This window comes from Branchiostoma floridae, chromosome 17 (genome assembly GCF_000003815.2).
Source record: "Branchiostoma floridae strain S238N-H82 chromosome 17, Bfl_VNyyK, whole genome shotgun sequence".
NCBI lineage: Eukaryota > Metazoa > Chordata > Leptocardii > Amphioxiformes > Branchiostomatidae > Branchiostoma > Branchiostoma floridae.
The window spans coordinates 7,302,084-7,327,159 of NC_049995.1; the positions used below are offsets into that span (position 1 = coordinate 7,302,084).

The 25,076-nt window shown below is 39.0% G+C and overlaps 1 protein-coding gene across 1 annotated transcript in view; it reads left to right on the forward strand.

Annotated features, from left to right (window-relative positions):
- Nucleotides 1-25,076, forward strand: part of LOC118405014 (mucin-5AC-like) — an 89,714-nt gene that overhangs the window by 23,597 nt on the left and 41,041 nt on the right. Inside the window, exons 15-34 of the mRNA XM_035804414.1 lie at nt 2,006-2,145; nt 3,102-3,217; nt 4,088-4,197; nt 5,558-5,732; nt 5,899-6,239; nt 6,947-7,089; nt 7,480-7,595; nt 8,297-8,406; nt 8,650-8,827; nt 9,057-9,631; nt 10,539-10,681; nt 11,033-11,148; nt 12,612-12,721; nt 12,965-13,142; nt 15,762-16,360; nt 17,524-17,663; nt 18,577-18,692; nt 19,885-19,994; nt 21,144-21,324; nt 21,586-22,227. Coding sequence (XP_035660307.1) covers nt 2,006-2,145; nt 3,102-3,217; nt 4,088-4,197; nt 5,558-5,732; nt 5,899-6,239; nt 6,947-7,089; nt 7,480-7,595; nt 8,297-8,406; nt 8,650-8,827; nt 9,057-9,631; nt 10,539-10,681; nt 11,033-11,148; nt 12,612-12,721; nt 12,965-13,142; nt 15,762-16,360; nt 17,524-17,663; nt 18,577-18,692; nt 19,885-19,994; nt 21,144-21,324; nt 21,586-22,227 — 4,339 coding nt within the window. The remainder of the gene's footprint in view (nt 1-2,005; nt 2,146-3,101; nt 3,218-4,087; nt 4,198-5,557; nt 5,733-5,898; nt 6,240-6,946; nt 7,090-7,479; nt 7,596-8,296; nt 8,407-8,649; nt 8,828-9,056; nt 9,632-10,538; nt 10,682-11,032; nt 11,149-12,611; nt 12,722-12,964; nt 13,143-15,761; nt 16,361-17,523; nt 17,664-18,576; nt 18,693-19,884; nt 19,995-21,143; nt 21,325-21,585; nt 22,228-25,076) is intronic.

Here is a 25,076-nt window from a genome sequence, read left to right on the forward strand (position 1 = left end):
TTTGCATCGTCATCATTTCTATCACATGTCTGTATTCTGTACCTTCTTGTGTGAGGACTATCCGACTATTGCCTACCCCTGTGTCAGGGTCCCCAGCAGCATTATGATTTAAAAAATGGATATAACTACTTCTTACATAAGTTTTTCAACACTACGACAGTGACTAAGTATATTAAGGACATACAGTTACATTAACTGTACTTTGTTAGGATATACAGTAGGTTGAATAGCAGATCTTGTCTAACAGCACATCAGGGCCAGAGGAAACACTTAAAAAAAATACATTAGGCTAGGAAGGGCATGAGGGAAAGAGGAAAAGTTTCTCAGTTACTTAGTACAAATTCATCTGAAATTCGATAACATATGTCACGCAAATTTTGTACAGTGTGCAATTTATGATAAGTTAGGGCAGGAAATTAAGGGGAAAGTCTATCTCCAGTCCCTTTAATGTCCTGGTCAATGTTGAGAGAACACCCAGTGCATGTGTAAGATAGGCCCTCTCATTTCAATCACATATAAGGTTACATGAATACTTAGAACTGTAGTCCACATAGGGATCGTCTTTTCCAGAATGGATGCATTGTTTTAGAATCGCCTAATCGGGTTAAATGCCTTTCCTAAGAGTACTATAATGTCAGTTTCAAACCCTGTACACTACTCACTACATATATGACTGCAATTAAGAATTAAGGAGAGATCAAGACAGCAGAAAATTATTCCCAATAATTCATTCCACTTCCTACTAACAAACACGAAGCACCGCTACTGTCTGTTATAAAGCCATGTGTAGAAAATGTAGTAGCACACACCTACATTACAAAAAAAAACCAAAGCACTGTACAAATTTATCCCAACTACTATACTAGCATATCTGGGTGTAGGGCGGCTGGGTGATGGATCAGTCTGTCCCCAGTTAGTCCATCGGGTTACAGTTGTTAAGCAATACTCCCTGAGTATGAGACCTGACACATTTACAGACCATATTACTTGCTCATTCGACCAAAGTTTGGAAGGAAATTTAACATCAATATATATAATACATTATACAAAAGTAAAAAATTGTTGCTGACTGAGTTGAGTTTATTGTGATACCCATTAGCTCATTGAGCTAATCTTCCAGGGCTCAGTAAAAACACACACAGTATATACATTGTACAGGTAAATGGACAGATATCATACACTCAAAACAGATACAAATACATATATGTACATTAAGTCAAGAAGGTCAGAGGGTTATATACAATAGAAATAACTGAAATTTAACCTTAAAGTTACAAGATTCACCAGTCCTGAATTTCAGTCAGTAACTGTTTCTTTTTGGTCAGTCAGTAATAATTGATAACACAGTGATCAAAAGGTAGTTACAGTCAAACCTGTCTATAGCAGCCACTCAAGGACTGGAGAAGTATGGCCACTATGGACAGGTTGCCACTATGCCAAAAAGGATAATCAATTGACCGCGAGCAATAAGCTACACATGATTTCAGTACCCCCTGACCTTTCTCACCAAGAAACATTATCTCAATCGTCTCAAATTCAACTGACCCTGCCGAAACCAAATCTATTAGAATGATTGATATTGTCATGCGCAATGTGGGTAGAATGCGAACATTAAGGCTTGCGCTCTAACGTTCAAGGCATGCATACCTTCCGCTACTGCCTAAATGACTCTGTCGGGAACTCCAAATCCTAGCAAACTACGATTCTACTTTGTAAGCTCGGCGCAGGGTGGCAAATGGCCGCTGTTTGTATGGTCACAATGGGCTGTGTTTCTGTATCTACTGTACTGGAAGTCGTGTGGCTGTGGCCGCGTTGGACAGGTGACCGCTGTAGACTATTGGCCAGGTGGCCGAAATGCAAAGGTGGCCACTAATACAGGTTTGACTGTAGAAGATCAATTAGCAAGGCAATATAATGTCGATAAAGTCTGTATAATGTAATGTAATTTCCTTGGGCTGATTTCTTCGTTGTCACTGATGAAGTATGTAATATCTTTACTATTCAGAGTGCCATTATGGTGAAGAATATTCCCTAGGAATATCCTGCTACCAGATTGGACCAGAAGAGGCTAGTTATCACGATGCAAAAATATACTGTGCTGCTAACGGTGGCATCATGGTGACTCTATCATCTGCAGATGAAGTGGTGAGTAATAATTAGGAGTAATCAAGTTATATCAATTAACGCAATATTGTTGGACCATGTTGGGTAACAAAATGTTTCCTTTTTGGATTTTTTCAGACCGACTAAAAAAGTAAAGATAATTTTCTTAATAGGCCTGGGGTAAAAATACATAGCTTAAATATAACCAAAGAAAAAACAGCATGCGGAGTTTCATGGCGTGCTTTATACAATTAATCCTTCCTTTGATTTGATTTGTTACACATGTTATGAATAAAAGGTTTCGTTTTAAAGAAATTATGTTTATGTGAGTTTGCATAGCAATATTTACAGATTCGTGATAGCAAAACCTGTATTATCTTTTGGTGACCTATTTTTTGGGAAAAGGTAACAAAATATGGACAGGCAAACTCGAGAAGTACCAAATACAATTGGTATGGCCTAACTTAATGATATCCATGATTTAAACTCTCATGTTACCTGTTATTAGCTCACGGGCAAAAATATGCAACAAACTTATTATTCTTATTTATAAATGCTTCAAGTATGAAAATCTTATTACTCTCTTTTTCTCAGTTACAAATGTCACAAGGTTGGATAAAACATTGAAAAAAATAATCATGAAAAAAAATCAATCATGAAAAAAACATTTGATTTATAAAATGTCAATTTATAGCAATCAATCATGAAAAAAATCAATATTGAAAAAAAACATTGGATTTATAAAATGTCTTAGCAGCCAGGCCAAGTAGTAGTCCTGGACAAAGAATTACAATTTCCCAGTAGATGCAAAAGATTTTCAAAGCATAAATATTTTGTTTTGCATTAATTTTTGCCTTATGTGTCAAATAAATTTGAAACTGGATATGATTTTGGAAACGGTCAGACGTTTCAGACAGCCATCCGGTGTCTTTTGTCGGTGACTGGCATATCTAATTACCACGTCTTACCTTCATCAACGTTTTTTTGTCTTCTGTTAGGGATTTGCGATGGACAATTTTGGAGGTAACACATTCTTTGTGAATGCACACTGGTCAACAGCACAGAATGCCTGGCTTTTGGACGACGGGACACCTGCCAGCCAACTCGACCCGCTGTAAGGCTTAGAATCTACCTAATATTTAGTTTAGCCGATCGCTACTTCCCCTCAGCCAATGAAAAGCTCCCATTTTCACATAGTGTGGTACTATGAAAAAAATGGTGAGGCCATTTCATGCAAATGGCGAAAGTGTGGTGATATTGATTTCAAAATGTTGAAATATCTAAATGTTGAGCTGTTTCTGAGGGTAAACGTGAAAAGATACTGAGATGAAATTTGTATGATCTGAAGAATTAAAAAAAAAATTCTACATCAAGAAATATGTCCACAGTTTACATCATATTCTGCTCTCTGCATGTATGTTCAAAAAGTTTAACCTACTTCTATTCATCTAGGAGAGTAAAAACAACAATCCACGAGTTAACTATACTAAAATGATACAAAGCTAATAGAATAGTCCACATCTTCTGGTTCATTGTACATGTGTCGGTGTAGGAACAGGTCATGTTTCTTATGCAAGGTTTGTCAAAACTCCTTGGTTTGTCGAGTAGAAATTTAACTGTTGCATTAAAATGTTCAACGTATGGAAACTCTTCTTTGATCGATAAATCTGGGAAGCACAGTTCTCCCCTTGTGAATATATAGCCGGTGCTAGGACCGGTACAAGCGCCCCGGTATATATTCCTTTCCCGGCATATTTCCCTTACCCCTCGTATTCCCGAATAAAAATCGCGACTCCAACCCCCCAAAAAACAACTTTCGCCAAGGCCCTAGAGACACCGACGAAGGAGGCTAGTGAATATACAGTATAATAATACACTGTCAGTTATTCTATAGAACAAAGTATGTCTTATCTGGACTTCGCTACATGTACTGTACATCTTGTTGACACACAATACATCACAGTGACTCTAACTTGCTCTTTAGAAATCCGCCTGACGGTTCCTCTACCGAGAAATGCCTGGTGATGATGAATGGACTACTCACTGCTGCATCTTGTGACGATGCATATCAATTCATCTGCGAAAACACCGGGAGTATGTTGTGTTTGTTTGTTTGTTTGTTTGTTTATTTGTTTATTCTGTATTTAACCATGGTTAAAGCATATCGCCTGACGGCGTTTTTCAAAGCCCCCTGGGGGGAGAACCGCGAACATAAGTCATACATAAAATTCAACAAAACCAAATTAATTTCAATAACATAACCATACATAAAGTTCTATTAAACCAAACTTCTTAAGTAACAACATAAATATTGTACAAAATCAGATTTAACTTAGATAACATAAAATCATACTGCCAAACGAGTGAATTAAAATTTTAACCTTAACATGAGATGAAACAGGAAACATAACAAATTTAAAATCAGGATTGAATTTACATATCAATGTTAAGTGCATAAAGAATTTGGTGTCTTTTAGAAAGTCAAATCACCCTCATGCGATTTGCAATTTCAATGCTCTAGTGCGCGTTTTTTGTTTTAGAAAGAAATTAAAGTATGATGTCAATTTATCTATAAATATATAGATGCGATTTATGTAATTTTCTTAATTGCCGTGATTGTTTAAATAATGAATCTTGAGGAGGAAACTGTAAGTCTCCTTCCTAATAGTATCAATTTCAGCAGGCAATGGATTCAATAATGTTTTGTTGCAAATTCATGCCCATGGGGCTAATTGCAAATGAACAAAAATCAAATACATGAAATGATTAAATGTGGTCTAAATACAGGGGAATAAGCTAAACTCAAAACATGCAAATTTTAACATGAAAAAAGTGGCTGAGTGTACGTACGGTACAGAATTGTGTTCTAAACCTATGCTACTATTAAGGGGTTTGGCTTCTTTGAAGACAGTTGAAAATGATAAAATCACATATATTCTATAATAGATTGATTCAATGATCTTAGTAGGAAGAGTATCTTCTTTTTTTTAAAGAAATTGAATGGAAAGCCTGGCGTGATTTCAGACACTCTTTCGAAGATAGGATATAGGATAATTCTTTTGCACAACCAGGATGTATTTGCTTACGTTTCGGTGTGTATTACACACCTTCCTTCTGATCTGACTGGAGTTCTGCTTCTCGCCTCTATATGTAGCCGATTTAGGCGGCGCTTTTGCGGCTTTTGGGATAGTGTCATTGCCGCAAAAGTGCCACATACATCGGCTACATACAGAGGCGAGAAGCAGAACTCCACTCAAAAGCTCTGAGGAAGGTGTCTGATAGACACCAAAACGTAAGCAAGTAAGTACATCTTGGTTGTGTAAACATTCTCCTATATTCTACCAACCTGATTTTCGGACTCTTTTGAATAGTCAGACAATCATTCGAATAGTCTGTTAAATAGATAAAACACTGATTGCTGTGCCTAGCGTGTTTACTGTTGATAAAATTGTAGCGCCAGGAGCAGAGGACGAAGACGACGAGGCAGCACGAGACGAAGGATTTGACATCTGTGACGAACCCATGGATATCGAGTGTCGTAACGTACGCACGGGAGACGTACTGGAGAATGGAGAAACCTCAGATGGCCTTAGCTGTACCTTAGAGCATGGTGCTCAATGTTCATATGAGTGAGTACTAAACATACACATCTAAGTTCTTTGATATGATCTGTTATGCAGTGTTCAAGTATACATTCTGTTAATTTTCATAATATCCTTCCTTATTACAGTGTGGCGGCATTTTATGCTAAGTTTACTAACAGGATACAATCAATCCCTGTCATATTACCTGCAGCTGTGAAAATTATGAAGTACGGTACCGATGTTGCCACGTCATGCCGCAATGTACAACAACAGTAGCACCCACAACTGCAGCACCACCCACCACAACTGCTGCACCACCCACAACTACTGCAGCACCACCCACCACAACTGCAGCACCACCCACCACAACTGCTGCACCACCCACAACTACTGCTGCACCACCCACAACGACTGCAGCACCACCCACCACTACTGCAGCACCACCCACCACTACTGCAGCACCACCCACCACTACTGCAGCACCACCCACAACAATATGTGAACCTCAGTTGGTTTGGTCTCCCTGGATAGATCTGCACTGTCCTCCAACAAGTTGGTCCTTCAAATATACTAATTCTACATTCATGCATAAATGTGTTCTAAACCAAACGTAGCTTAGGATATATTTAGTTTACGATGTATCACACAGCATATATGTAACCTTTAAGCGCTTAGTTTTGACTGGCAGTTGTATTCTCAAACTTTTCTTGGAGCTATGTCACAGCATTTGGGCGGTGTCAGAGGCTGCCTAAAGTGTGTCCCAAGTATGGTGATAACCAACATTAACCATTTTGTATGGGTCGACCGTTGACAAAGCGCATGAAAATTTCAACATCTCATCTGAACAATGAAAACAGAACATCGAGTAGTCTTGCAATTTTTTTGCACAGGCATCCTCTAATTTATAAACAGGTAAAAGATTGATTCATGTAATTAAACAATAAATTGATAAATGAAAGCAATTAAAGATCGCACATTCAGGCTCTGAACAGTCTGTCCTGACACATTTAAGGTTTAACTTATCAAACAGCATTTTACAGTTACTGTAGTAATTATATAATAATTGTTTAATGTATGACTTCTGCCACAATCTTTAAAAAGTGCGTCTTACATTGTATGAACCCTCCTTCTTTTCAGGCCCATAGTCAGAAACACAACAGTAATTTTTCCAGATCTTATGAACTTAATAATGTCTTGATCTGATGTGGCTGCTTGGTTATAAGGTACATGTGTCAACGCTATTTTTTTTTACTATACAGTATGTCAGGATGACGTGGAAGATTCCCTTGGATTATCCTGCTATCACCTTCCACCAGAAGAATTCACATATCCACAAGCAAAAATATACTGTGAGATGATCGATGGTGGCACTGTGGTGATTCTGGACAGTCCGGATGAAGCGGTGAGCACAAAAATATAATTACATCGTATGTCAAATAGCAATTACTCAAGCAGCTGATTTTTTTGGAAACGGTCAGACGTTTCAGGTAACATCCGAAACACTGATGAGATCAAACCGTCATCGACGTACTATATATAATACAGCAAACCAGATAATTATGTTAATATCAACATTTCAAAATTCTTGAGACATTAACAAAAATTGTTGACATGACATGCATTGCATAACATGCAAGACAAGCATGTGTATGAACATGCACAATTCTTGCAGAGTTCATGAAGAACATCTTACAACAGCACAGTGTACCAGTAAATGCTGCTCATGGTTGTGCAAAATTGATTGAAAATATTTCTTGAAATGAAAAACTTTTAAAGTTGCTTTCTCTTGTAGGTATATGTAATGGAACTATTTGATGGTGAGGTATTCTTTGTGAACGCACACTGGTCAACAGACGAGGAGAAATGGCTCTTGGATGATGGGACACCTGCTTTCGAGGGGTACCCGATGTAAGATTTCAATTCTGTCAAATTGTTTAAATCTAGTAGCTGTGTTCGAGAAGAAAAAGAATGTGAAGAAAATTGAGATGACATTTACATGCATAATGTGTTAATGGTCTTATAAAAAAAAATGATCTTGTAGCTCTCCCTGCGCCCATTAACAAAAGTCACATGTAAAAGAAGCCAGATTGACCATATTTTGCTCATCAGAAGTGAATACCATTGGGGTCGACTGGCGTAACGGCAGGATTTTTAGTCACAGAGGTCCTGGGTTTGAATCTGTTGTTATGCTGCCGACCTTATTCCCTTGGGGAAGGCACTTTATACAACTTTCCTCACTTCACTCAGGTGTAAATAGCCTAACTTCAGGTAGGAGTGTCCCTCGGATAGGGCGTTAAATGGAGGTTTCAAGTAAAGAACCAAACAATGGTATCAAAAAGACTAGGAAACCTTTCCAGTGTGAGTAGATCAATTGAATCTGTCCAGCTATGCAGCTTGTGCTCTTCTGTAAGAACCTGGTGTGTTAAGCCACAAGGCGATTTATCTGCTATGCCATATATATACATACCGTCAAGTATTCTTATTGAGTGAGTCACAATCACCACCTTTTGGTAATAACTTAAATCAACAGAAAAGGATTTGAATTAATTTATTTCTTTTAAACCTTACAATATCGATTTTTAAAGAGTTATGTTCATTTTTTTCTTCAGAGATGTGCCTCCAGGTTCCTCCGATACGCCATGCCTCCTAAGTATGAATGGAGTACTTACTCCAGCCACTTGTGACGAGGCAAGGAATTTCCTTTGTGAACTACCAGGAAGTATGTTGTATTGATATTTTCAAATGTTTTGCGATTTGTGCAGAAACATTGTTGTCATTTTCTGATTGCATGCATAAATATTGGGAGGAATATTGTACAGTGATGTTTATCTCCATTTTGCCTATGAGAGTGCATTATAATTTTACGACTGCACGCATTTCAAAATAGATGAGAATGCCTTGAAACACTTCTTCTCACAAGCAGTAGCTGTTGCGTATAATTAGTTTGTTGGTGAAATTGCAGCACCGGGTCCAGAGGATGAAGACGATGAGACAGCACGAGATGAAGGATATGACATCTGTGAAAATCCCATAGATATTCAGTGTCAAAACCTGATCACCGGTGAAATACTGGAGAATGGAGATGTGGGGTCAGATGGCCTTGTGTGCACCTTAGAGGATGGTGCTCAATGTGACAACAAGTAAGTCTTCATCATCAGTATCAATGGACACAATCATCATTCTCATTGAAATATCATGTTTTACCATAATAGTATCTATTGCATCGCTAACATCATAAATGAGCTCATTTGGAAAACATACCGGCTTCATTTTTCGAACCTTCATTGTTTTGTAGCAATGCGTTGTACCTTGAAAAACCATTAAACCAAGAAATAGTCACTGACGACCTCTTTGAATGTGTACCTTCAGCTGTGACAACTATCAAGTCAGATACGAATGTTCGTATCCAATGCCAGAATGTACAACACCGGCACCACCCACAACTACTGCAGCACCTCCCACAACAACTGCAGCACCACCCACAACAACTGCAGCACCACACACAACTACTGCAGCACCACCCACAACGACTGCAGCACCACCAACAACGACTGCAGCACCACCCACAACTACTGCAGCACCACCCACAACTACTGCAGCACCACCCACAACGACTGCAGCACCAACAACAACGACTGCAGCACCACCCACAACGACTGCAGCACCACCCACAACGACTGCAGCACCACCCACAACTACTGCAGCACCACCCACAACTACTGCAGCACCACCCACAACGACTGCAGCACCACCCACAACTACTGCAGCACCACCCACAACGACTGCAGCACCACCCACAACTACTGCTGCACCACCCACAACGACTGCAGCACCACCCACCACTACTGCAGCACCACCCACCACTACTGCAGCACCACCCACAACAATATGTGAACCTCAGTTGGTTTGGTCTCCCTGGATAGATCTGCACTGTCCTCCAACAAGTTGGTCCTTTAAATATACTAATTCTACATTCATGCATAAATGTGTTCTAAACCAAACCAAACGTAGGTTAGGATATATTTAGTTTACGATGTAACATTACAGCATATATGTAACCTTAGCGCTTAGATTTGACTGCCAGTTGTATTCTCAAACTTTTCTTGGAGATATGTCACAGCATTTGGGCGGTGTCAGAGGCTGCCTAAAGTTTGTCCCAAGTATGGCCATAACCGAGAATATCCGGATATTGGGAGTCCGTTAAAGACGTTTTTAATCTTGAAAATGTCTGCCGCATCTTAATTAGTTTTCCATTAGTACAGTAAAAACTTACTTATGTATGCATATATACATGTATGCATATGGGCCTAGGAAAAATACGTTTTTTGTTTACGGTTACCCAATTTCCACTACCTGAAATCCTACCAACATTAACCATTTTGTGTGGGTCGACCGTAGACAAAGCGCATGAAATGTTCAATATCTCATCTGAACAATGAAAACAGAACATCGAGTAGTCTTGCAATTTTTTGTACAGGCATTTTCTAATTTATAAACAATTAAAAGATTGATACATGTAATTAAACAATAAATAGATATATGAATGTAATTAAAGATCGCACATTCAGGCTTTGAACAGTTGGTGTAGGAACACCACGTGTTCTCACACATTTAAGGCTTAACTTGTCAAACAGTATTTTACAGTTACTGTAGCTATTATATAATATTAATTGTTTTGTATGACTTCTGCCAAAATCCTGAAAAGGGCGTCTTACATTGTATGAACCCTCCTTCTTTTCAGGGCCATGGTCAGAGACACAACAGTAATTTTGCCAGGTCTTATGAATCTAATATTGTCTTGATCTGATGTGGCTGCTTGGTTATAAAGTACTACTTTTTTTTACTATAAAGCATGTCCGTATGACTTGGAACATTCCCTTGGATTATCCTGCTATCAGCTTCCACCAGAAGAATTCACATATCCACAAGCAAAGATATACTGTGAGATGATTGCTGGTGGCACCGTGGTGATTCTGGACAGTCCGGATGAAGCGGTGAGCAGAATGATATAATTACATCGTATGTCAAATAGCAATTACTCAAGCAACTGTTTTTTTTGGAAACAATCAGACGTTTCAGATAACATCCGAAACACTGATGAGATCAAACCGTCATCGACGTACTATAATACTACAAACCAGATAATTATGTTAATATCAAATTTTAAAATTCTTGAGACATTAACAAAAATTGTTGACGTGTATGAACATGCACAATTCTTGCAGAGTTCATGAAGAACATCTTACAACAGCACAGTGTACCAGTAAATGCTGCTCATGGTTGTGCAAAATTGATTGAAAATATTTCTTGAAATGAAAAACTTTTAAAGTTGCTTTCTCTTGTAGGTATATGTAATGGAACTATTTGATGGTGAGGTATTCTTTGTGAACGCACACTGGTCAACAGACGAGGAGAAATGGCTCTTGGATGATGGGACACCTGCTTTCGAGGGGTACCCGATGTAAGATTTCAATTCTGTCAAATGGTTTAAATCTAGTAGCTGTGTTCGAGAAGAAAAAGAATGTGAAGAAAATTGAGATGACATGCGCATACATGGCATAACATTCTTGTCCTGCAAGATAAGAATGTTGTGCCATACATAAGGTGTTAATGGTCTTATGTAAAAAAAATGATCTTGTAGCTCTCCCTGCGCCCATAAACAAAAGACACATGTAAAAGAAGCCAGATTGGCCATATTTTGTTCATGAGAAGTGAATACCATTGGGGTCGACTGGCGTAACGGCAGGATTTTTAGTCCCAGAGGTCCTGAGTTTGTATCTGTTGTTGTGCTGCCGACCTTATTCCCTTGGGAAAGGCACTTCATACAATTTTCCTCACTTCACTCAGGTGTAAATACTCATAAAAACGATTCGGATAAAACATTTATCCGAATAAAAAAAATTCTATCCGATCCAAAATTGCGTTCACACTCGTCTTCGACAATCCGATTAGTGCGCCCTCGGTCTTATCCGAATGAAACATGAGGTTGAGGTCAAAGGGTAGCGTCATTTCTTACAGCTCAAAAAGGCGGGAATCCACCAACTTTTGATGCTGATTTTCCTCTGGAGAATGTTCTGTAGTCGTAGAAGGGAACGCAATCGACGGTCTTTGATCGCGAGAAGGTTTCACCGACAAGGCCTTCTGCATATTGGGATAGCTGTAGTACAGCTCAAATGTACGCCACCAGAGCGGCAGACAGAACGATCTGGAAGCGGGAGCGAAGCCATGATTGGTGGAACAACGTGTGCTTTGAACATTTTCAGAGTCGGATTGGCAGAAAAACTTCTAATTGAGCAAACTCACCTTTGATAAGTTGCATCCTATCCACTTAAAGTGAATCCTATCCACTTGCACGTTCACACTGCCGAATCGTTCGAATCGAGACTCCCCGCGGCGCAGTTTTATCCACTTCACGGAGTTCTATCTACCTCCCCGAGGTGGATCGCGAGGGATTCGAATCGATTAAATCCAAGTGATTTGGGAGCGTTCATACTCCTAAGTTTTATTCGGATCGGGTAGTTTTATTCGGATAACATGTTTTATTCGAATCGTTTTTCTGAGTGTGAATGGGGTCTAACTTCAGGTAGGAGTGTCCCTCGGATAGGGCGTTTAACGGAGGTTCCATGTAAAGAACCAAACAATGGTGTCAAAAAGACTAGGAAACCTTTCCAGTGTGAGTAGATCAATTGAATCTGTCCAGCTATGCAGCTTGTGCTCTTCTGTACAAACCTGGTGTGTTAAGACACAAGGCGATTTATCTGCTATGCCATATATATACATACCATCAAGTATTCTTATTGAGTGAGTCACAATCACCACCTTTTGACAATAACTTAAATCAACAGAAAAGGGGTTGAATTAATTTATTTCTTTTAAACCTTACAATATCGATTTTTAAAGAGTTATGTTCATTTTGTTCTTCAGAGATGTGCCTCCAGGTTCCTCCGATACGCCATGCCTCCTAAGTATGAATGGAGTACTTACTCCAGCCACTTGTGACGAGGCAAGGAACTTCCTTTGTGAAATACCAGGAAGTATGTTTTATTCATATTTTCATATGTTTTGCGATTTGTGCCGAAACATTGTTGTCATGTTCTGAATGCATGCATAAATATTGGGAGGAATATTATACAGTGATGTTTATCTCCATTTTGCCTATGAGAGTGCATTATAATTTTACGACTGCACGCATTTCAGAATAGATGAGAATGCTGTGAAACACTTCTTCTCACAAGCAGTAGCTGTTGCGTATAATTAGTTTGTTGGTGAAATTACAGCACCAGGTCCAGAGGATGAAGACGATGAGACAGCACGAGATGAAGGATATGACATCTGTGAAAATCCCATAGATATTGAGTGTGAAAACCAAAACACCGGTGAAATACTGGAGAATGGACAGGAGGGGTCAGATGGTCTTGTGTGCAGCTTAGAGAATGGTGCTCAATGTGACTACAAGTAAGTCTTATGTAATATTAATCTATCGACTCACCGGTGCTCATGGAAACAATATGTTTTAGGCCAGTAACTGTAGCGTTACTAAAACATAATCAATTTTAGCTAATTTGGAAAAGAGATCCACTTTATTTCGTTCCTTTATTACTATACCCTTTTATACATAGGCTAGACTTTGAAGGCTCGAACAATATACACATATAAAAGAACATAGTATTACACAATCATAAACATGAAATAAAAAGATAACAAACTAGAAAGGCCGACATTTGATTGAGAGCAAATACAGCATATTTCAGCCATCTCCCTCCCCATGCAACAATAGACTATTTCAAAATCACCCATTTGAAAAATCACTTTTACTAATGATGGTTTAACCCAAAAATGAATCTTACAAAATTCCCCCATCAAGAATGGACTCCAGTGCACCCTATGTGAATTTGCACAATAGACCAGTCCAGAAATACTCCCACTGAAACCTTGGCTCTTTGAATAAGAAACCAAATCCAAAATTGAATTTAGCAAAAAAGGTCCCAGTGCATGAAAAGGTATAATAGACCAGTCTAAAAACACTTCCACTAAAAATTGAATTTTGAATCATCACCTGTCCAAAACTGAATTTGAAAAAAATCCCCCTTCCGTGTGCAAAAATGGACTCTTCCATGTAAAGTAGAGCAGTCCAAAATTACATCCGCTAAAATAGGACTTTGACATAATCTCTGAAGTCCAAAAAATGGATTTTTGAATAAGCCCCCCCTCCATGCAAGAATGGACTCTTCCAGCACACCCATGTGAAATTGCAAATTAGACCAGCCCAAAAATAACCCTACTGAAAGACTTTGACAAACTAGAAGTCACCAAAGTCCAAAATATGAATTTAAAAAATCCCCCCTCCGTGCGAGAATAGACTCTTCCAGCACACCTTCTGTAAAATTGCAAAATAAACCTGTCCAAAAATACACCCACTGAAAGACTTTTGATGAATGATGAATTTTACAAAAAATGAACCCCTCCGTGTAAGAATGGACTCGTCCAGATAACACCGGGCTCGCTGATTGGCTGCCACCCCCCCCCCCCCTTTAGGATATAGATTCAGGCTAAGTGATTGGTTACATATCTAATTAGATTAAATAGACATATATGCCAGTAGGTGCAATCTGCAGCTGGGGGTCTGGAAAATGACAAAAAATCCCCAAATATATCATTTTGACGTAGTCTATGACAAAAATTATACATGTGTCATTTGAATAAATATCTAGTGCACCCTTTTACCAAAATTTAGGTCATTTAATTTGGTTTTAAAACCAGAGCACAAGAGCCAAAAGTGTGCGTTTTTGGTCATAAAATGGCCAAACGTTTTTGGTCATAAAATGGCCAAATAATCGCAAAATTAAGCATTTTGTTGTACTGTATACCTCAAGTGTTAATGAATCCATGTGCGCATATGTCTAGGGCACTCCTATACTAAAGGTCATCCGGTTCTAAAACCAAGGTACAGGAGCCAAAAGTGTCCTTTTTTGGTCAAAAAATGACCCAAAAATCGCAAAAATAAGCAACTCGTTATACTGTACACCAAAAGTGATATTAAATTTATATGGGGGAATCATCAAGGCACATCTGTGCCAAATTTCAGCTCATTCGGTTATAATACCAGGGTACAGGGGGCCCAAATATACAGTTTTGGTCTTAAGATGACCAAAAAAACTTAATAAAATCATTTTAAAGGCATATATGAAAAAAAAAATTTCAATTCATTCGGTTCAGGAACAACGGAGATACCGTGTTCTGAAGATTTGACAGGAGAAAGAAAGAAAGAAAGAAGAAACATTACGAATACAATATATTTCACCATACCTATGGTATGGCTGAAATATAACTATCAAAATGATTAAACAAATGGTGAAGTTTAAGATATTGGACAGAGATTTAGGATTTGGTAGTAGGGTATTCCATAAATGATATCAGGGTAGAAGATTGCATTTAAACTTTGCTATTCGAAGTTTGTGTTTAGCTTAGGTTTAAAACTGTAGGAGCTGAATAATCTACTTGAATATGTGTAAGTTGAGTGTACAAAGATGGAACTGTAAATGTTTGGGGGCTCATGACTGACGAGAGTTAATGTGCTGATGACAAATCTTTCTCTTACCATGGGCCAACCCCAATCTACAATGTGCCTATTAGACCTGTTATCTAACAGCTTGTTTCCAATTCGCATTTTAATAACAATCTGCAGGCTTTAATCTGTTTGGAGCTTTCAAGTCTTTGACTCAGACATGTTTCCTATAGTTGGTAGACAGTACTTTTCTACTGTATGATAAGAAAATTGCGCATATAGCTACCATACAGAGGACGTTTTCCATGCATGCCTTCTCAAAAGGGCTAGATTATTTGACAACAATATGCTTGACATGCAAATGTCATGTTAATAACTCATCCATATGCAGACCAAGAAAACTCTATTTCATCTGTTGAATACTTTCTGTTCCAATATCCAAATTCAGCGAGGTCAAAGGTCGAAGAGACAGTTCTAAATAAACATTAGTTCTAATTTGTTTTCTGACTTTGAATTACCCGTTGTAAGTAGTAACAATTACTGACGATCTGTTTAAATTTTCCCTACAGCTGTGACAACTATCAAGTAAGATGGTTATGTTCCTATCCAATGCCACAATGTACAACAACTGCACCACCAACCACAGCACCACCACCCACAACTACTGCAGCACCACCACCCACAACTACTGCAGCACCACCACCCACAACTACTGCAGCCCCACCACCCACAACTACTGCAGCACCACCACCCACAACAACTGCAGCACCACCACCCACAACTACTGCAGCACCACCACCCACAACTACTGCAGCACCACCACCCACAACTACTGCACCACCACCACCCACAACTACTGCACCACCACCACCCACAACTACTGCACCACCACCACCCACAACTACTGCACCACCACCACCCACAACTACTGCACCACCACCACCCACAACTACTGCAGCACCACCACCCACAACTACTGCAGCACCACCACCCACAACAACTGCAGCACCACCACCCACAACTACTGCAGCACCACCACCCACAACTACTGCAGCACCACCACCCACAACAACTGCAGCTCCACCCACAACAGGACCACCCCCAACCACAATATGTGAACCTGTATGCTTATGGACCGAGTGGATAGACACACACTGCCCCCCAACAGGTAACCACCTTTTTATGTTTGTAAGGCCACACCAATTTAATTTCTTGGTTCTCGGATTTTTCCAGAATAATATTGGGCGGTCGGTCGAAAAAAAGATTGCAAAAAGTCTGTGGTGAACTTATATAACACAAAAAACAAGGTAAGTAGTCAAGTATATTTTCATGACTTGATTTATCTAATGAATCTCTTCGTTTGATTTTATACCACTGTTCTGACCATGTGACTGCAAATAAGCGCTCTGATTGGTTTATCAGCAGCTTGTGACCCTGGAACGGGGTTTTTTAAAGATCTGCAATAGCAAAACCTATTTTTTTCTTGGGACTAATTTTTTTTTCGACATCGGAAAAAATGTGTCGGGAAATCCGAGAACCAAGAAATTAAATTGGTGTTGCCTAATAGGGTTATGTAAGAGAATTCATTTTCTATCGTACTTTCATAAATGATTTTTGTCTTTGTTTCAACGCTAGTTATGTCATCACAAGTTTAACAAAACAAAGTCAATATGGCGGGATTCTTTGTTCCCTACAAAATCTCAGATTGATTGGCAGAAATTTGAAACTTGCGGTTCTGCAAAGCTTGTTGTACAACACTATCCCTTAAACATTATAAGTTCCTTTCGGTATATACCAAGTTGTCAACTTAGTTGATACGAAGTTATCTAATGGCAGTGTAATAACTAAAGATAGTCTGCTTTCAGTAACTCAGATTTAAGTGGGTATTGATTACTGGTTAGTTTAATGTAAATTGTGCTGAACCAATGTAGCGAATACAATGGTGTAGATTAGAAGAAGAAACGCAATGATACACAATACGTGAATACCTCTAACACAAACATGCCTGCGACACAAACAATTCAACTAACAAATATAACGAACTAATAACTCAACTACAGGCAAACTTACAGCAAATGTGACGAGATCCAACTGCTCATGACAATCCTTTCAAGTGAAGTGTGCATACATTATCTAAATCTCTGTCACCAATCAGGCTGCTCTCATCAGTAATTTTTCACCTACACAGCCAGAAAACATCACAATTACACCACACGAGACCAATACATCAGGCACTGTAGTACACTTGTGTCTGCCATGTAGAAAACATTGGTTGTTCAAGCCTTGTTCGACATGTTGATAACAATGAATTTTTTGTTTTTAACTTTTCAGAGTGTGCAGATGACAATGACATGTCCTTGGGAGAAGAATGCTATCATTATGAAACGGAGGAAGAGGACAAGGAATCTGCAGAGTTGATTTGCCAGCAAGGTGGTGGAAGCTTGTTGACTCTGTCGTCCCCAGATGAATATGTAAGTGTAGCAACATGCTTCCTTTAAGTTCTCGGTAAAAGAAGTAAGTCCACAAGACACATTGCCGATATGATTTATATTGCCAAAGGTAGATACACATTAGCAAATCTTGTCACTCTGATTGCTCTGGCGTTATGTGAGATGAAAGGTGGTGCAGGCCTCAAAAGCCCCCTCTGCTGGTCTGAATAGACTTACAAATGCAGCATCAGTAATATTGCGGTACATACACTTTTAATATTCAGGCGTTAAAGACAATCTTGAGATGGCCTCTATAACAATGTTTTTTGGTGTGGCGTTTCTATGGCACCTGAAGTTGATGTTTATTATTGCATTACATTCCTACATATAATGGGCCAATCAAACTGTATTGGCTCTGATGGCTCAACATGATTAAAAACTGCATTTGAAAGTAAAGCTGTTAAGAAAATGCATATTAAGACCACACCAATATTATTTGTTGCTTCTCGGATTCCCCTGTCCATGATTTTATTTTATTTTAAAAAGAATAAGCCCAGACAAAAAAAATACAGGTTTTGCTAGCGCAAACCTGTAAATATTGCCATTCACAGCCACATGCACATAATTTCAGTCTAAGAACAATGCCTTTTGTTCAGAACATTAATTGCATATAATTACTGACGAAATTAGGCTCCTCAGGCTGTTTTTTTTGTAAATTTACGCCGTATATCTCCATCCCAGACCTTTTGGAAAAATAATTTCGACCTGTCGGTCACATGAGAGAAGCAAGAAATAAATTTGGTGTGGCCTAAGCTTTTAACTTTCTTTTGTGATAATGTTTTGGCAGCTAGTACTATGTAATACTTTCATTGGGAAATGATACCACTTGGTGCTACCTGATGAGTTAAGCTTCAAATGATATACCAACTCCTTGATGCAATTTTCCCAATTTTAGGGTTTCATAATGGATACGTATGGAGAAAATACATTCTATGTGGGAGCCCAGTGGACAGATGGAGCTTGGGCTTGGGACGATGGAACCACTGAGGGATTGGACCTTCTTGTTCTGCTGTGATTATCATTTCTTAAAAATCATTCAATTCAATATCTGTTAAGTCATTTGAATAGCTTGAAATACTTGGTATTCTGTAAATAAAACAAACATAGGTTAGGGAAAGTGTAGGCAAAACGTGTTGAATCATTTGGATGACTTCTTGCGCAATCTGACTTGTGCATAATTGAAGTAAGTTACCGAAAGTTTGAAAAAAAAGTAATAGCCTCAAGGAAGTCAGTGTAGGACACCAGAGAAAACTCAATCACTTGACACCACTTGGCTTTTTTGTATTTATATTTTTGTTTAAAGTGTAAACTGATTAGTTCTAATGTATAGCAGAAAAGATTTAATGATGAAATTAGAAAACACTTCTTAAAGAACAATGCTAAAGCCTTCTTCCAACACAAAGGTATGCAGCTATCAAAATTTTCAATGACTACTTTTTCACTTTTTACAGGGTGAATAATAACCAATCATTTCAGAGAGTACACTCGCAACAGCTACAGACATGCACATGATCATATTAACTTAAGTTCTTATGGACACTTTATGTCAGCAATTGGTCAAACGTGTTAAGAAGTTCATACGCCCCGTCTCCGTATAGTTTGTGGGTTGGAGTGCCCGGTGATTCAATGTAGATGTGTTAAAAAAACTTCTGACCACAGAGAATCGAGGCATTTGTAGTCAAGGAATCTAGAGACTGGTCGTCATTGACGAAGGTGACAGTGCATGGTCGTTGAAGATTTGATCCGTAATTATGTATGAATGAATGATTTTATTTTGTAAAACGTTGCAGCTGGTGGGCTGAATTGCGATTTACTTACGGGAGTCAAGCTTCAAGGACATCTCCACTTACATGATTAGTAAAATCGTCAGGACTCGTAGAAGAATTTCGAGTAAAAGCAACTACAAGATGTTCTGACAATTTACACAATGACAATGTTAATAAATGCAAGGCATATACAAGAAATGAAAATCATAAGGCTAACTGAAACAGGGTCGTTGGTGTGTCGTGCCTTCAGAATGCTAATCTTCAGAGAACTAATAGTCTCTACAAGGAGGTTATATGACATGGTCTCTAGTAATACACAATTAGACACTAATCGTGGCTGTGTTGGAAGAAAGTTTAGCATTGTGCTTTGATTGCTAATAACACAGATATGCTTCCATGATAAACGTACAAGACCGTCACAAACTGTTCTTCTTCAGTGAGGTTCCTAACGGGAGTGATGCTGAACCTTGTCTAATGATGATGGCTGGAGATCTTATAGCCACGTCCTGTGATGTTGCACTTGAATTCATCTGTGAGACACCTGGAGGTAGGAACAAACAGAAATGCTATTAATATTTAATATGGTATGTTTGATTCAAAGCTTAATAATCCGAATAGTACCAAGGGCATTTGGCTATTATCAGTTTCAGTGGAATTTGCGACGATGCAATGACAATGTGATTGTATTTTAGAGTATCTTGTCTAGTTTTACCCCCAAATAGCCCCGCAAGGTGCAACGTAGTATTTTGGTTGTTACGCAGACGAGTTACCTTTTTTCATACTTCAGATCAATGGTAGTTCAAAACAAGGAATAATGTTTTGATGGTAGTTTAGTATGTAGCAAGAGTGTCTCAATACAGTAACAAAAGGACAATTAGTTACTCAGTTCCAGGGACAGTCTCCGATCTTAGTTTAGTTTCGGAGTTATTGTGTAGTAATAATAATGTTTCAGTCACGAGAGTGATCGATGGTTGTTCCAACTCCTGTTTAAGATCACGCATGAACACAAAGGTGAATTGTTCAAGGGTCATTCCACACCACACAGGAGCGTTATTTTCCGATATTAATTTTAGGAAGTAATAAATGCATACTACTTCACATTATACGATAAAGTACCCAGTTGCTCCACGTGCCTCAAAAGCATCCAGTCTTCTACTAACCTCCCCAAGTACACTCTAATTGAATTAATCCTATGGTTGAATACATAATGCAAACATTTTAGGTAAGGTTACAAAACTGGTTTCAGGATCGCTAAGAAATTTCGTCTTGTTATGTGTTCTTTGCTGTATTATGAGCAATTTGCCTTCTCGGTGTGCTTAGCGATCCTCATTTATTCCGAAAATATGCACGATAAACAAAGTGTCTATGCGCATAGGGAATGCATGGATTGGTAGGGTCTGCATGGGTTTAGTGAGTGTCATATTGCTTAACAAAACACACATCGCGCAATGTGAGTTCCACAAAATTGGCTGATTATGTATTCATTGACACATTATCTATTGGAAAACACCACCCCCTTCTGGAGTGGAGTGCCCCTTTAAGCATAATTGATACCATGACAGTGATGTCAAAGTCCATACTACTGTTGAGCTCATCCTACAAATAACACCATCAAAAACGACAAACACACACGCACACATATAAGATATAAAGAAAATAACGGGATGATAAAATAAGGATTACGGATGAATTTCAGAACTAGGTGAAGAGGTCGAAGATGACGAATCAGCACGAGAAAATGGATACGACCTTTGTGAAGAACCGATGGACATTGAGTGCCGAGAAGTAGGAGACGATTACGTGCTAGCGGATGGAGGCATGTCAATGGATGGTCACACCATATGCTCCTTAGAAACCGGTGCCTACTGTGAATACAAGTATGTATCGTCTATGCTGCCTATAAGATACATCGATATATGCTGCCTATTATTGTTCCCGATGAAGTTTTCTGATTGCCGTAAAGGATTTTTTTAATCAAATATCATGATCTGTTACATTTAAAAAATAACAAAAGATGATTGTTGAAGAAATAATAATGAAGCTCAAGGAAGTTTGTTGGCTGCTGATAAAAATTCTACAATTGTTATTACAGGCAATAGCAATTTGACGGGGCATTATTTTTTTCCAACTTAATTTAGCTGTTCAAACTATGAAGTACGCTACAAGTGTTGCCATGCAATGACAGAATGCACAACGCCTGGACCAACCACTACACCACCCACAACAGCAGCACCCACCACTGCAGCCCCCACAACTGCGGCACCGACCACAGCAGCACCCACCACTGCAGCCCCCACAACTGCGGCACCGACCACAGCAGCACCCACAACTGCGGCACCGACCACAGCAGCACCCACAACTGCGGCACCGACCACAGCAGCACCCACAACTGCGGCACCCACAACTGCGGCACCCACAACTGCGGCACCGACCACAGCAGCACCCACAACTGCAGCACCCACAACTGCGGCACCGACCACAGCAGCACCCACAACTGCAGCACCCACAACTGCGGCACCGACCACAGCAGCACCCACAACTGCGGCACCGACCACAGCAGCACCCACAACAGCAGCACCCACAACTGCGGCACCGACCACAGCAGCACCCACAACTGCAGCACCCACAACTGCGGCACCGACAACTGCAGCACCCACAACTGCGGCACCGACCACAGCAGCACCCACCACTGCAGCCCCCACAACTGCGGCACCGACCACAGCAGCACCCACAACCACTGCAGCACCACCCACCACAATATGTGAACCTATACTTGAATGGTCTGAATGGATTGATACACACTGCCCTCCTACAGGTAGAACAATTTCGTTATTGTTGATAACAGGAATTATAATGTAACGTCAAATGTAAAACTAAATGTTGTAATGATAACATACTTCCTATGATTGTCATGCCTATTTTTATTTTGGTACATAGTGCGATACGTGAATATGATCAACTGTATTTCAGTCAGTTTCCTCTTGGAACAGTAGGCAAGGATTGGTATTACATTTTTATAAAAAGGTAATAATGATATGCCAAATAGCAATTACTCAAGCAACCAGATATGATTTCGAAAACGGTCAGATGCTTTAGATCAAATCTGCTATCTTTCGTAAGTGACACAGACGAAAGATAACAAAGCTTTTTTTGCTTATTACCTGGATATTTAGCCACCATTGATGTAGTAATGTATATTTTGCTTAATTGTCACTGATTAAGCATACAATACTTTTACCACTGGAATGTTTTTACTACCCAGTATGCGAGGATGGTGTGGAACTTTCGCTAGGACTGTCCTGCTATGAGATTGGACCAACTGATGCAGATAACTATACTGATGCAAATATATACTGTGCTGCTAACGGTGGCTTCGTGGTGACTCTTTCATCTGCGGATGAAGTGGTAAGTACACCACAATTGTCTTGAATTAAAGTTGAAGCATAGCATTTTGAAATGTTGTGTATTATTGTGTCAAAAGAATCTTTCTTTCTTTCTTCATCAAGTTAGTCTCATTAAGATTCATCTGCGACGGTAATGGACATAGTAAAATATGTTATTTATGTTCACCATGTAAACATTGACCAAAATGCTGTAAGTCAGTCTTCTGACCCTTTCCAAATTGAAGTGACCCGAGGCCTATGTCAGGTGACCTAAGCAGTTGTGAGACGTCAAAAACAGATCAAATTTATTGGTCTCTCTAACGGGGTCGTGTATTGGGCTTATTGATAACATCAATCTACGTCGGATTTTAGAAAAGAGTTCAAATTGTCGTCTTCTGTTATAGGGATTTATAATGGACCAATTTGGAGATGACACTTTCTACATAAACGCACAATGGTCAACAGTTGACAGCGTCTGGCTTTTGGAGGACGGTTCCCCTGCTGACATGCTGGACCTACTGTAAGATTTCAAACTTTACAAATGAACTGTTTCTTTGGGTAACCTTAATTTTATATTACCTTAGCTATCTTGTTACAAAGAATGATAAGATAACGACAGATGTAAATAAGAATATGAGCAAGTAGAAACTATATTTCAGGTAAACATGACAGTCACTATCTTTCTACATTGATTATGTCTTTGATATGCCACAAAATCTATGTACGACGCGTATCTTCTTCGAATGTATGACACTCTTTTTGTTAGTCCCGCTCTTATGTACTATTTTGGTATCAATTTAAATATCAATAAGCAGGTAAACGTTCAGATAGGTTAATTTCGTTGATGCAAGATTTCCTCAACAAACGTTACGGTATGCTATTCTTTTCAGAAATGTGCCAGATGGAAGCTCTTCCACACCATGCCTGATGATGATGAATGGACAACTCACTGCTGAATCTTGTGACATTGCTACTCAAGTCATTTGCGAGAATACAGGAAGTATGTTCTGAATTATTCTATTAGAAAGCCAGTATTCATCGGATTTTCAATTTAAGTCGTAATATGACATTATGTTTTCAATTATTGTCATTAAAAAGCTGTAATGATATAAATAATGATTTCATTCTAAGATAACAGCAAATAAATCAAAGGGTGATAAACGCTACTCACCATGCCTAACATGTTAACTTGCGGTTCAAATTACAGCGCCAGGTCCAGAGGATGAAGACGATGAGTCAGCACGAGATGAAGGATATGACATCTGCGAAAATCCCATAGATATTGAGTGTCAAAACCTAAACACCGGTGAAATACTGGAGAATGGAGGGGTGGGGTCAGATGGCCTTACGTGCACCTTAGAGGATGGTGCTCAATGTGACTACAAGTAAGTCTTATATTATGTAATATCATAATCCATCTACTCACTGGTGCTCACGGAAACAATGTGTTTTAAGCCAGTATCTGTAGCGTTACTAAACATAATCAATTTTAGCTAATTGGAAAAATTCACTTTAGTTTCGTTCCTTTATTGCTATACCCGTTATCCCTATTAAGGGCTAGACTCTGAAGATTTTAACAATATACACAATCAAATAAAAGAACATAGTAATACACAATCATAAACACGAAATATTAAGATGACAAACTATCAAAAGGATTTAACAAATGGTGAATAGCACTTTTGAAGTTTAAGATATTGGACAGAGATTTAGAGTTTGGTGGTAGGGTGTTCCATAAATGATGGGTTGAAGAAGGTTAGTTTGTGTTTAGCTTCGGTTTGAAACTGTAGGAGCTGAATAATCTACTTAAATATGTGTAAGTTGAGTGTTAAAAAACGATGTAACTCTAAATGTTTGGGGGCTCATGACTGACAAGAGTTAACGTGATGATGACGAATACCATGGGCCAACCCCGATCTACAATGTATCTATCAGACCTGTTATCTAACAGGCGTGTCCAATGGGCATTTCAACAACAATCTGCAGGCTTTGATCTGTTTGGAGCTTTCAAATGTTTGACTCAGACATGTTTCCTATAGTTGTTAGACAGTACTGCGCTACTGTATGATAAGACAATTGCGCATATAGCGACCATACAGAGAACGTGTCCCACTCTTGCCTTCTCAAAGGGCTAGATTATTTGGCAACAATAAAATGCAAATGCCATGTAAATAACCATATGCAGACCAAGCAAACTCTATTTCACCTGCCGAATACCTTCTGTTCCGATATCAAAATTAGCGAGG